At 41.4% G+C, this 12056-nt stretch overlaps 1 protein-coding gene and 1 long non-coding RNA gene across 2 annotated transcripts in view; one reads left to right on the top strand and one right to left on the bottom strand.

Moving 5' to 3' along the window:
- Window positions 1-336: 336 nt before the first annotated feature.
- Window positions 337-5078, bottom strand: LOC106573744 (uncharacterized). The gene is made up of 2 exons (XR_001321414.3): window positions 4906-5078; window positions 337-2872 (listed from the first exon to the last, which is right to left on the bottom strand). It is a non-coding gene; the product is annotated as an uncharacterized LOC106573744 (long non-coding RNA).
- The window catches only part of LOC106573743 (partitioning defective 6 homolog alpha), a 42904-nt gene continuing 35327 nt past the window's right edge, over window positions 4480-12056 (top strand). The window contains exon 1 of the mRNA XM_014149076.3: window positions 4480-4739. Within this exon, the coding sequence (XP_014004551.2) occupies window positions 4644-4739 (96 nt within the window). The 5' untranslated portion in view covers window positions 4480-4643. The remainder of the gene's footprint in view (window positions 4740-12056) is intronic.

Genomic DNA, 12056 nt, shown 5'->3' with positions numbered 1-12056 from the left:
AGCTTCTGAGTTTGATTAGTAGGCCGTTGAAAATGGGAACACATTTTTTTTCAAAATGCGCTGTGGCGCCCCCTATCCTAGGGTATCCTCAAGAGGTGTGGACCACACAGAAGACCCTAGTTGTGAAATAATTCAAAAATACTTCACCAAAGGGAGATAATGCATTATGTCCACAAGGTGGCATGAGTGACACATAGTTCAGAGCAATGGTATGCTGTGAGACCACTTGCAACAGAAAATTCCCCAAAACACATTGGATATGGGGGTGGATAGGAAATGTGATGGACTATTTTGATCTTCAATCACCTGGTAATAAAATTAACATAGAGACATATATAAATGGATCTGGAATTGCATTTATTTTGACCAGTGGCTTTGGGACATTAAAAATAGCAGAACTATGGGAAGCATGACAACTGATGAATAGAATTGGTGAGAAGACAGACCAATGATATCTACAAGACATAAATGGATGTTTTTTCCTTTCACAATCTCTCCGTCTCTCTGAAAGGTATGGTATGTGCTGATATCAGATAAGGAACTTTCACGACTTCATTGAAACACAACAAGGCCATCGTAAAAACTAATACACTATGCGTGCGCGAACACACACAAACAGTATCTCCTCTCAACTGGAGAATAAAGAGCATGCGTTTCAGTCAGGTGAACACGGTTACCTTTCACATTCCAGTTACAGTACTCAAATTTCAATATATTTATGTCAATCAATCTTGAATCCTCACACAGTCATGATTAATCCCATTGAAAAGTTATGGATTGATGGATGAGTAAATAAATAAAACAAGCATTCAAATAAGCGAACTACTTTTTATCTTCAAGGGACACAAACAGCGAAACAAGCTTATATATGATGTGTCATGCTTGGCATTTCAACCAGACAAAAACACATAAGAATGTGTACAAGCTTGTATTTCTCCTTAGGGCTATGAATGCACATGGCTGATTGTAGGCCAACCATGAGTGGTTCTCTCTCACTACTGTCTCTGCACTAGTGTCTCCTTCAAAGTATATTAGTCCCCCAACACAGTGAAACATTCCTCACAGAGTTAAGTCTCTTTTTGTTTTGATGCTTGACTCAAAAATGTTTGAATCCTCCAGTAAGACGTGTGGGACTTCTACAGCAACTTGCCCTGCACCATGCCGGATTCCTTTGACTAAAGCCAGAGGAATGCTGGGTAGGTAGCCAGGCTGCTCCGAGCCAGTGGGTCGGGCCTGGTAACCTGCTGAGGTGTGGGAGTCATAGAGCTAAGGGTATGCAGGGCCCAGAGCAGACAGGCTGGTCTGACAACATTACTCAACCACCCCAGGAATCTTCTACAGCATTCCACACAACTTTCTTCAGAATTTAGAGCACTGCACAGGTTCCACCTGCATCATCCACCTTGGGTACACTGTGTTGTGTTTACTGGGGGATGGCTTGCCTATGTATATTTACAGACCCTTTCATTCAATGAAAAAAAGGCCGCCAGTTCTATCTCATGAATCATTTAAACATCTGCTGCTTGCTCTGCTGCACTATCATTGGTGTCTCTCTTAAATTCTTTAACCCAAGCAAGTCTTCAGTACTATTGGCACAAGTTTGAATATGCATTATTGCTCAGGTAGTGGTGGTGGTGGTGGTGATAGTATGCTCAGATAAGTTACAGTAAAGGTACAGCATAATCTTTTCCCTATAAAATCTTAGCAGAGAAAAGGTGTGGAGGAGACAACTGTTCACAATTAAGTAAATTCATCTAATTTATAAATGTTATCTTCGAAGAGGACTTGAAAAGGTGAATAACCAGAGAGGTGGCTGTGGAAAGGTAGTACCACAACAGTGGGCGAGTGGCAGCTATTGAATACAGCAACAGGAATAACAAACATGAGACTGAAAACCACCCCCCATTGTCTATTTGGTAGCAGGATATAAATAGAGGCATCTCAAAGAGGAAACATCACTTGAACGTCATCACCTGTACCTGTCCATCTATGAGCTATCACAGGGCTTTCGATATCCGTGCTTGTGCTTCTGATAGACATATGCTACTCGAAACTCTCTAACATTTGCCCAGTAGTTTACTGTAGTTTCCCCAAATTAGCGACGTCAGACAAATACATCACTTTGTTTTAGAAGAATATTGCATTTCAGGATACCAGTTAATTTAATATTTCACAGAGAAAACCTTGTCTTAGTAGTATTTTCAGTCACTATAGAGTGAATTACATTCCTGATAGATGAGAATGTTTTTCCAGGGCAGTCGCCAGAAGGACAGGGAGTCAGGGGTGGGACCATTATATATCTTATCAACATTACTGCTCAGAAACCTGACATGGCTGACTCACATACAGTAGCTTACATTCTTAGGCAACAACTAGTGGAAATTCTGATGGAAGTTGTCCTGTGACTCTCCCAAGGGTGTGGCTACAGAGGTGAAACTGCAAACGTATAGGGTTTCTTTGACATGCACCCTTTCCTCCTGGGTGATGGAGGAGTTTTATGAGCTGAATCTGTTTATTAGCAGAATTAACCATATTAAATATATTTGTGTTCATGTGGGTAGGCTCCTTGGATACCTGCGTGCTGACATGGAACATGCATTTACAGGAACCTTCCTCTGAGAAGAGCTCAGGAAATTGCTTGTCCCCCTTGGCAGCGGTGTGAAGATGAAAGCACTGGCAGGCGTTGAGCAGTATCCACTGAGGTTGCAGGATTATCTCTCCACATTCCTGCATTCCAGCTCTCTCCATCATCTGAGACACTGTGGGGCCCCGGGAGGGAGCTCCACACTAAATACATTTGCTTCTAGAGATCTGGTCAGGTTTTTAGCTGTTAGTCAGGATGTTGTCATTGTCCCAGTCTGAACAGGTTGAACTGTGAATGAAGAGAAAGATGGTACAAAATACAGGGGTGAAACAGAGAAGGTTAGATCACAAACATCTCGTTGGTAAATTTAACAACACAAAATGAACAATCTAATCCTTAGTATCCTAATCTGGAAAGCTTTTGAGGCATTTACATAACTTAGTAGGGTCCATGCCATACCAAAACCATGTTCCTTCGTCAGAGATACAGCGTGATACTGATTACACAAGGTCATGAAGGTAAGACCCTATTCATGCTACCTAACAAAGTGGATTGAGGGTACGAAAGAGATTAAACATACATAAAGAAAAGCATGAGATTGGGTTCTGTTTCAAAATATCATTTTTTTAATAAAATACATGTGTTGACTGTGATCAGGTAGATTTTTTAATTTTTAATTTCACCTTTATTTAACCAGGTAGGCAAGTTGAGAACAAGTTCTCATTTACAATTGCGACCTGGCCAAAATAAAGCAAAGCAGTTCGACACATACAACAACACAGAGTTACACATGGAGTAAAACAAACTTAGTCAATAATACAGTAGAAAAATAAGTCTATATACACAATGTGAGCAAATGAGGTGAGATAAGGGAGGTAAAGGCAAAAAAGGCCATGGTGGCAAAGTAAATACAATATAGCAAGTAAAACACTGGAATGGTAGATTTGTAGTGGAAGAAAGTGCAAAGTAGAAATAGAAATAATGGGGTGCAATGGAGCAAAATAAATAAATAAATACAGTAGGGGAAGAGGTAGTTGTTTGGGCTAAATTATAGATGGGCTATGTACAGGTGCAGTGATCTGTGAGCTGCTCTGACAGCTGGTGCTTAAAGCTAGTGAGGGAGATAAGTGTTTTGAGTTTCAGAGATTTTTGGAGTGTGTCTTGTTAATGAACAAAATAACAAACTATTGATTTCATTTGGATGGTACAGTCATGCCTGCCAGCCCATAACATAGGCCTGATTAAACCAAAAGTATGCTATTCTATTATTTTGAAAAATTGTATTACCTGCCTCAAGAAATGAATAATGGATTACTTATTGATGGGGTATATTCTCAATTGATTGATTAAAATAGATGCCCACCCACATCTGCACACCACTACCAACACTTTTCCTCAGCATGCATGCACATAAAATGTGTATGCAGGCAAGAATGTGGTAAAAATGGGCCTGTTTGTAGGGTCATATAAACATTGCCATTTTTTCCACAGGCAAAATACCATAAATCCTACTTGAAAGTAGTATATGTTGTTTTTCTTAAAGTTGCCGGAATACCACGTGCATCCATTTTTATACGTACATTTATTTGTAACAGCCTAAACATTAAGAAACTTATATTCGATGAAATAATCTTAACGTAACTTCACACTCTCATAGACCATACAAAAAAGGGCTTATCGCATGGACAGATTTTGGGCCGAGTAAATCCTCTCGCTTCGCTGACTATCTTCATTTATCCTCCATCTTTGGCCTTGTCTCACCTGCTCTATGCTTCCTGGTCTCCAGGGCAACACCAACTGAAACATTTCATCTGACACCACGCACGACCCCATCCCCGCCTTCAAGCGGCGTGTCTAACTGACGTCATTGTTATTGAGGCAGTGGTGTAGCTCTGCCCATCGTGAGGAGAACAGATACAGATCTGATTCCTGTTACAGCACCAGGACTGTTTAAGGGCTGTACCTGTGCGTCTATCTAGCCCCATGTTGCTGCGAGCAAATTAGTTTACAACGAAGTGACTGACTATCTACTCAAACCTGTTTCAAGGAAAGCCTGTGGATGGTTCAATCCGCCGGGGTTCAACGCGCAAACATGTCAAGGCATCAGAGGACCCCATTGAAAAACACGAACAATGTGGTCGAGGTCAAAAGCAAAGTAAGTGGATGGCTAATTCATTTCACATTCATAATGCGGTTACCGTGGAACGAACCGGTAGACCGCGGTTTATTGGTTGGTAGGCTACCGTATCAGGCACGCGCGGTACACAGGGCTAACAAAATGAAGATGTAGCCTATAAATGGGATTGTCCGCATTGCACTACCTGTCACAACGGCGCTCTTGAATCCCCCCTAAACAATCATATCCGAGCGCGAAACACTGATGTTCGTGTCCTTGATTTATGCTTGTCACCACGACGTTCCGGCCGCGAGCGTGTCTGTCTCTATCCATGGGGTCGTCATTAGTTACCACGGTCACAAAGTCATAAACCCCGCCTATTTCTAATATGTATCTACTTAAAATCTGATTTTAAACCTAACCCTAACATTAACATTAACCACACTGACAATCTTATACCTAATCGTATACCTAATCCTAAACTTAAATTAAGACTAAAAAGATAATTTTTGTTTTCATACATTTTTACGATATAGAGAATTTTTACTTTGTGGCTTCGGTAACTAGTGGAAAGAATCCCTATCCATGACAGTTCGCATGCTATCCATGTGTAGCAGGCTAGGAGGCTATGACAGTTCGCATAGTCGCTCTCTGCTCTGAAAGCGCACTGTCAGTTGCCATTTCTGTTATGCATTGTAGCGCACTGCTATGGTGCAGAATGGAGGTAACTGTACGTGGTTAATTAGAATATAGGGCCTGGCTAGTTAATTAGGCTATGCATGAAACCTACAAACCATATGGCTTAAACTATTTAACCTTTATTTAACTAGGCAAGTCAGTTAAGAACAAATTCGTATTTACAATGACTCTGCCCTATGGGACTCCCAATCACAGCCGGTTATGATACAGCCTGGAATCAAACCAGGGTCTGTAATGATGCCTCTAGCACTGAGATGCAGTGCCTTAGACCGCTGCGCCACTCGGGAACCCCAATGTTTATGAATTGCCCATAATTGAATAGACCATAGGCCATAGTAGCCAATACAATACCATAGCCTAACTGTAAAAAAAAACATTGAAGATAATAAATTATATATTTATTATCATTTATCATCATCATTCTCATCTTCATCAGTGTATCACCTTAAAACCAATTGACATTCTGTCAATTATACTCTGACATATTGGTTAAGGTGTCCTTTATTATAAAAATGTTAGTGAGGACAATACTTCTTTCACACACTGTCTGTCCTGGCAACACATGTTTTTGCAAATGTACAACTTGCAATGGCTCCATGGATCCCCCGAAGATAAAGAGTACTCAAAGAGTTAGGAATTCAATAGGAATAAAGTTGTTGCGAAATAATATCTAATTATAGCTGTCACAAGAGTTCAAATTCAATAGTGGTTGTAGTTTTCCTTTAGACTGCATGTTTTCATTTCAAGACAAGAATGAGCTAGTGTGAAAAGTAAAACCTCATGCCTCCATGCACTTCTTTCTTAGACAGCAAAATTGGTAACTGAGTTTATGTAAAAAAAAAAATAGGGTTAATACCTCTGATAATCACTTTTTCAATTTTACTATTGTTGTTCACTATTGTTGTTCACGACTCAGATCCTATACAATGGCGGCGGTGGAGATGGCTGCTGTTTTACGGTCTCCTAACCAATTGTGCTATTGTGTGTATTTTCGTGTTATTTGTAACTTATTTTGTACATAATGTTTCTGCCACTGGCTCTTATGACCGAAAAGAGCTTCTAGATATCAGGACAGCTATTACTCACCTCGTACTGGAAGAAGATCTTTTTATTTAACGAGTCAGACGCAAAGGATTTACTTCAGACACTCGACAAGGCCCTCATTCCCGTCATTCGCAGGAGAAAGAGACGGAGATACCGGGGACATAGGTTGGGGTGCCTTGTAAGGATCCAACGGCCAGTGGGTAATCTGCCTTTACCATCAGTCCTATTAGCCAACGTACAATCATTGGATAACAACATAGAAGAACTACGATCACGTATATCCTACCAACGGGACATTAAAAACTAATATCTTATGTTTCACCGAGTCGTGGCTGAACGACGACATGAATAACATACAGCTGGCGGTGTTTTACCCTGCATCAGCAAGATAGAACAGCCGTCTCTGGTAAGACAAGGGGTGGCGGTCTGTGTATATTTTTAAACAACAGCTGGTGCACGAAATCTAATATTAAGGAAGTCTCGAGGTTTTGCTCACCTGAGGTAGAGTATCTCATGATAAGCTGTAGACCACACTATTTACCAAGAGAGTTTTCATCTATATTCTTCGTAGCTGTCTATTTACCACCACAAACCGATGCTGGCACTAAGACCACACTCAATGAGCTGTATCCGGCCATAAGCAAACAGGAAAACGCTCATCCAGAGGCGGTGCTCCTAGTGGCCGGGGACTTTAATGCATGGTTACTTAAATCCGTTTTACCTCATTTCTACCAGCATGTTAAATGTGCAACCAGAGGGAAAAAAACTCTAGACCACCTTTACTTCACACACAGAGACACGTACAAAGCTCTCCCTCACCCTCCATTTGGCAAATTTGACCATAATTCTATCCTCCTGATTCCTCCTTACAAGCAAAAACTAAAGCAGGAAGCACCAGTGACTCGGCCAATTAAGAAGTGGTCAAATGAAGCAGATGCTAAGCTACAGGAAAGTTTTGCTAGCACGTACTGGAATATGTTCCGGGATTCTTCTGATGGCATTGAGGAGTACACCACATCAGTCATTGGCTTCATCAATAAGTGCATCAATGACATTTTACCAGACGCTCTTATCCAGAGCGACTTACAGTAGTGAATGCATACATTTCATTTAATGCATTTCTTTTTGTTTGTACTGGCCCCCCATGGGAATCGAACCCACAACCCTGGCGTTGCACACACCATGCTGGCGTTGCAAACACCATGCTCTACCAACTGAGCCACAGGGAGCCACTGTGATGTCGTCCCCACAGTGACGGTACGTACATACCCCAACCAGAAGCCATGGATTACATGCAACATCCACACTGTGCTAAAGGGTAGAGCTGCCGCTTTCAAGGAGTGGCTTTAACCCGGAAGCTTATAAGAAATCCCGCTATGCCATCTGACGAACGATCAAACAGGCAAAGTGTCAATACAGGACTAAGTTTGAATCATACTACATCGGCACCGACGCTCGTCGGATGTGGCAGGGCTTGCAAACTATTACAAACTACAAAGGGAAGCACAGCCGAGAGCTGCCCAGTGACAAGAGCCTACCAGACAAGCTAAATGACTTCTATGCTCGTTCAGCAACACTGAAGCATGCATGAGAGCATCAGCTGTTCTGGATGACTGTGTGATTACGCTCTCCATAGCTGATGTGAGTAAGACCTTGTGCCCAAGAACACTAAGGTAACCTGCCTAAATGACTACCGACCCGTAGCCCTCATGTCTGTAGCCATGAAGTGCTTTGAAAGGCTAGTCATGGCTCACATCAACACCATTATCCCAGACACCCTAGACCCACCCAAATTTGTACACCGCCCCACAGATGATGCAATCTCTATTGCACTTCACACTGCCCTTTCCCACCTGGACAAAAGGAACACCTATGTGAGAATGCTATTCATTGACTACAGCTCAGCAGTCAATACCATAGTGCCCTCTAAGCTCATCACTAAGCTAAGAACCCTGGGACTAAACACCTCCCTCTGTGACTGGATCCTGGACTTCCTGACGGGCCGCCCCCAGGTGGTAAGGATAGGTAACAACACATCCGTCATGCTGATTCTCAACACAGGGGCCCCTCAGGGGTGCGTGCTCAGTCCCCTCCTGTACTCCCTGTTCACTCATGACTACTTGGCCAGGCACGACTCCAACACCATCATTAAGTTTGCCGATGATCACCGACAAAGGAGATGATTGTGGACTACAGGAAAAGGAGGACCGAGCACGCCCCCTTTCTCATCGACGGGGCTGTAGTGGAGCAGGTTGAGAGCTTCAAGTTCCTTGGTGTCCACATCACCAACAAACTATCATGGTCCAAACACACCAAGAGAGTCATGAAGAGGGCACGACAAAGCCTATTCCCCCTCAGGAGACTGAAAAGATTTGGCATGGGTCCTCAGATCCTCAAAAAGGTTATACAGCTGCACCATCGAGAGCATCCTGACTGGTTGTATCACTGCCTGGTATGGTAACTGCTCGGCCTCCGACCGCAAGGCAGTACCGAGGGTAGTGCGTACGGCCCTGTACATCACTGGGGCCAAGCTTCCTGCCATCCAGGACCTCTATACTAGGCGGTGTCAGAGGAAGGCCCTAAAAATTGTCAAAGACTCGAGCCACCCTAGTTATAGACTGTTCTCTCTGCTACTGCACGGCAAGCGGTATCGGAGCACCAAGTCTAGGTCCAAAAGGCTTCTTAACAGCTTCTACCCCCAAGCCATAAGACTCCTGAACAGCTAATCAAATGGCTGCCCTGACTTTTTGCATTGTCCCCCCCCCCTTTTACACTGCTGCTAGTCTCTGTTTATTATCTATTTATAGTCACTTTAACTCTACCTACATGTACGTTTTACCTCAATTACCTCGACTAACCTGTAACCCCCACACGTTGACTCTGTACCAGTACCCCCTGTCTATAGCCTCGCTACTGTTATTTTACTGCTGCTCTTTAATTATTAGTTATTTTATTAACATTTTTTACTTATCTTTCTTAAAACTACATTGTTGGTTAAAGGCTTGTAAGTAAGCATTTCACTCTCCACCTGTTGTATTCGGTGCATGTGACAAATAACATTTGATTTGATGTCAAAATCTTTAAAGGCCCAGTGCAGTTAAAAACATGATTTACCTGTGTGTTATGTATATTTCCACACTATAAGCTGGAATAATACTGTGAAATTGTGAAAATTATGATAATTCCCTTTTAGTGTAAGAGCTGTTTGAAAAGACCGCCTGAAATTTCAGCTTGTTCTGGTGGGATGTAGTTTTGGCCTACCTGGTAAATTAGTTAATAGACTAATAAGAAAGAGAGTTCCAAACCTCTCTGCCCAAAACGGCTAGTTTTCTCCTCCCCCTCCCCACTCAGACCACACGAAGACAGTCCTATCAAAATTCTTGCTTGAGAAATTGCTCTTCACTAAGAAGCTATTTTTGTTTATTTTTGACCATTGTTTTCAATTAAAATCACAGTAAGGTACTTAATTGTTACCCGGAAATGATTTGATATTGAGATAAAAATAGCTGCATTGGACCTTTAACAATCTAATATGGTCTGAATTAGAGGTCGACCGATTAATCGGAATGGTAGAGTAATTAGGGCCGATTTCAAGTTTTCATAACAATCGGTAATCGGCATTTTGGACACCGATTATGGCCGATAGCATTGCACTCCACGAGGAGACTGCGTGGCAGGCTGACTACCTGTTATGCGAGTGCAGCAAGGAGCCAAGGTAAGGTGCTAGCTAGCATTAAACTTATCTTATAAAAAACAATCAATCTTAGCATAATCACTAGTTAACTACACATGGTTGATGATATTACTAGTTTATCTAGCTTGTCCTGCGTTGCATATAATCAATGCGGTGCCTGTTAATTTATCATTGAATCACAGCCTACTTCGCCAAACGGGTGATTTAACAAGCACATTCGCGAAAAAAGCACTGTCGTTGCACCAATGTACATAACCATAAACATCAATGCCTTTCTTAAAATCAATACACAAGTATATATTTTTAAACCTGCATATTTAGTTAATATTGCCTGCTAAAATGAAATGAAATGAAATTGTGTCACTTCTCTTGCGTTCTGTGCAAGCAGAGTCAGGGTATATGCAGCAGTTTGGGCCGCCTGGCTCATTGCGAACTGTGTGAAGAACATGTCTTCCGAACAAAGACCGTAATTAATTTGCCAGAATTGTACGTAATTATGACATAACATTGATGGTTGTGCAATGTAACAGGAATATTTAGACTTAGGGATGCCACCCGTTAGATAGAATACGGAACGGTTCCGTATTTCACTGAAAGAATAAACGTTTGGTTTTCGAAATTATAGTTTCCGGATTTGACCATATTGATGACCTAAGGCTCGTATTTCTGTGTGTTATTATATTATAATTAAGTATATGATTTGATAGAGCAGTCTGACTGAGCGGTGGTAGGCAGCAGCAGGCTCGTAAGCATTCATTCAAACAGCAGTTTCCTGCATTTGCCAGCAGCTCTTTGCTGTGCTTCAAGCATTGCACTGTTTATGACTTCATGCCTATCAACTCCCGAGATTAGGCTGGCAATACTAAATAGTCAAAGGTATATGAAATACAAATGGTATAGAGAGAAATAGTCCTATAATAACTACAACCTAAAACTTCTTACCTGGGAATATTGAAGACTCATGTTAAAAGGAACCACCAGCTTTCATATGTTCTGAGCAAGGAACTTAAACGTTAGCTTTTTTACATGGCACATATTGCACTTTTACTTTCTTCTCCAACACTTTGTTTTTGCATTATTTAAACCAAATTGAACGTTTCATAATTTGAAACTAAATTGATTTTATTGATATATTATATTAAGTTAAAATAAGTGTTAAATCACTATTGTTGTAATTGTCATTATTACAAATATATATAATAATCTGCCGATTAATCGGCAGCGATTTTTGGTCCGCCAATAATCGGTATCAGTATCGGCGCTGAAAAATCATAATCGGTTGACCTCTAGTCTGAATGCACAGTTCATGTGTGTTTATCAAATTCAAACAATATGCTACTGATTGTGGTGTTAAACTCTAATAGGGAAATCTATACAGGCAATATCTCTCCAGTGTAATGTGCAACTGCCTCACTGTCTGTCTCTCTGTCTCTCGTCAGCAGTGATTTTTAACAACTTGTTGACAGTGGATTCTTTCTAATTCTGTTAGTATTTCAATTATGTGCCTTAGCTGCAGCACTGCATCTTAAAATGGTTTGAAGACAAATAGGCCCATCGTTAGCTGCCCTGTTCTACAGCCTTTTACACGGTTCTCCAGAGGGCTGGCTTTGGCGAACTAGTACGGACTTTCTTGACTCAGCAAAGATGTTTTGCACATTGGAGCCCCAGGATGGTTGGGAATACAGTAGAATCTTCTACACTAACTTGTCCAGCACTCACTCACTCATTGATTTGTTTTCTTACACATTTACCGTCACCTTCTATATTCTCACACTCAAATACTCTTTCACTTGATTACTTGGTATGAAGGTGATATTTAGGCAGAGTTGATTTAATCATAATTGATAGAAGCTGTCCTGCCCATACGTAGTTTACTGTATCCACCCAAACGGCTCATTAAGGTATGAAGACAACTAAGG

Source organism: Salmo salar, chromosome 16, assembly GCF_965601325.2.
Source record: "Salmo salar chromosome 16, fSalSal1, whole genome shotgun sequence".
Classification (NCBI taxonomy): Eukaryota; Metazoa; Chordata; class Actinopteri; order Salmoniformes; family Salmonidae; genus Salmo; species Salmo salar.
This window is presented reverse-complemented; position numbering and strand designations above follow the sequence as displayed.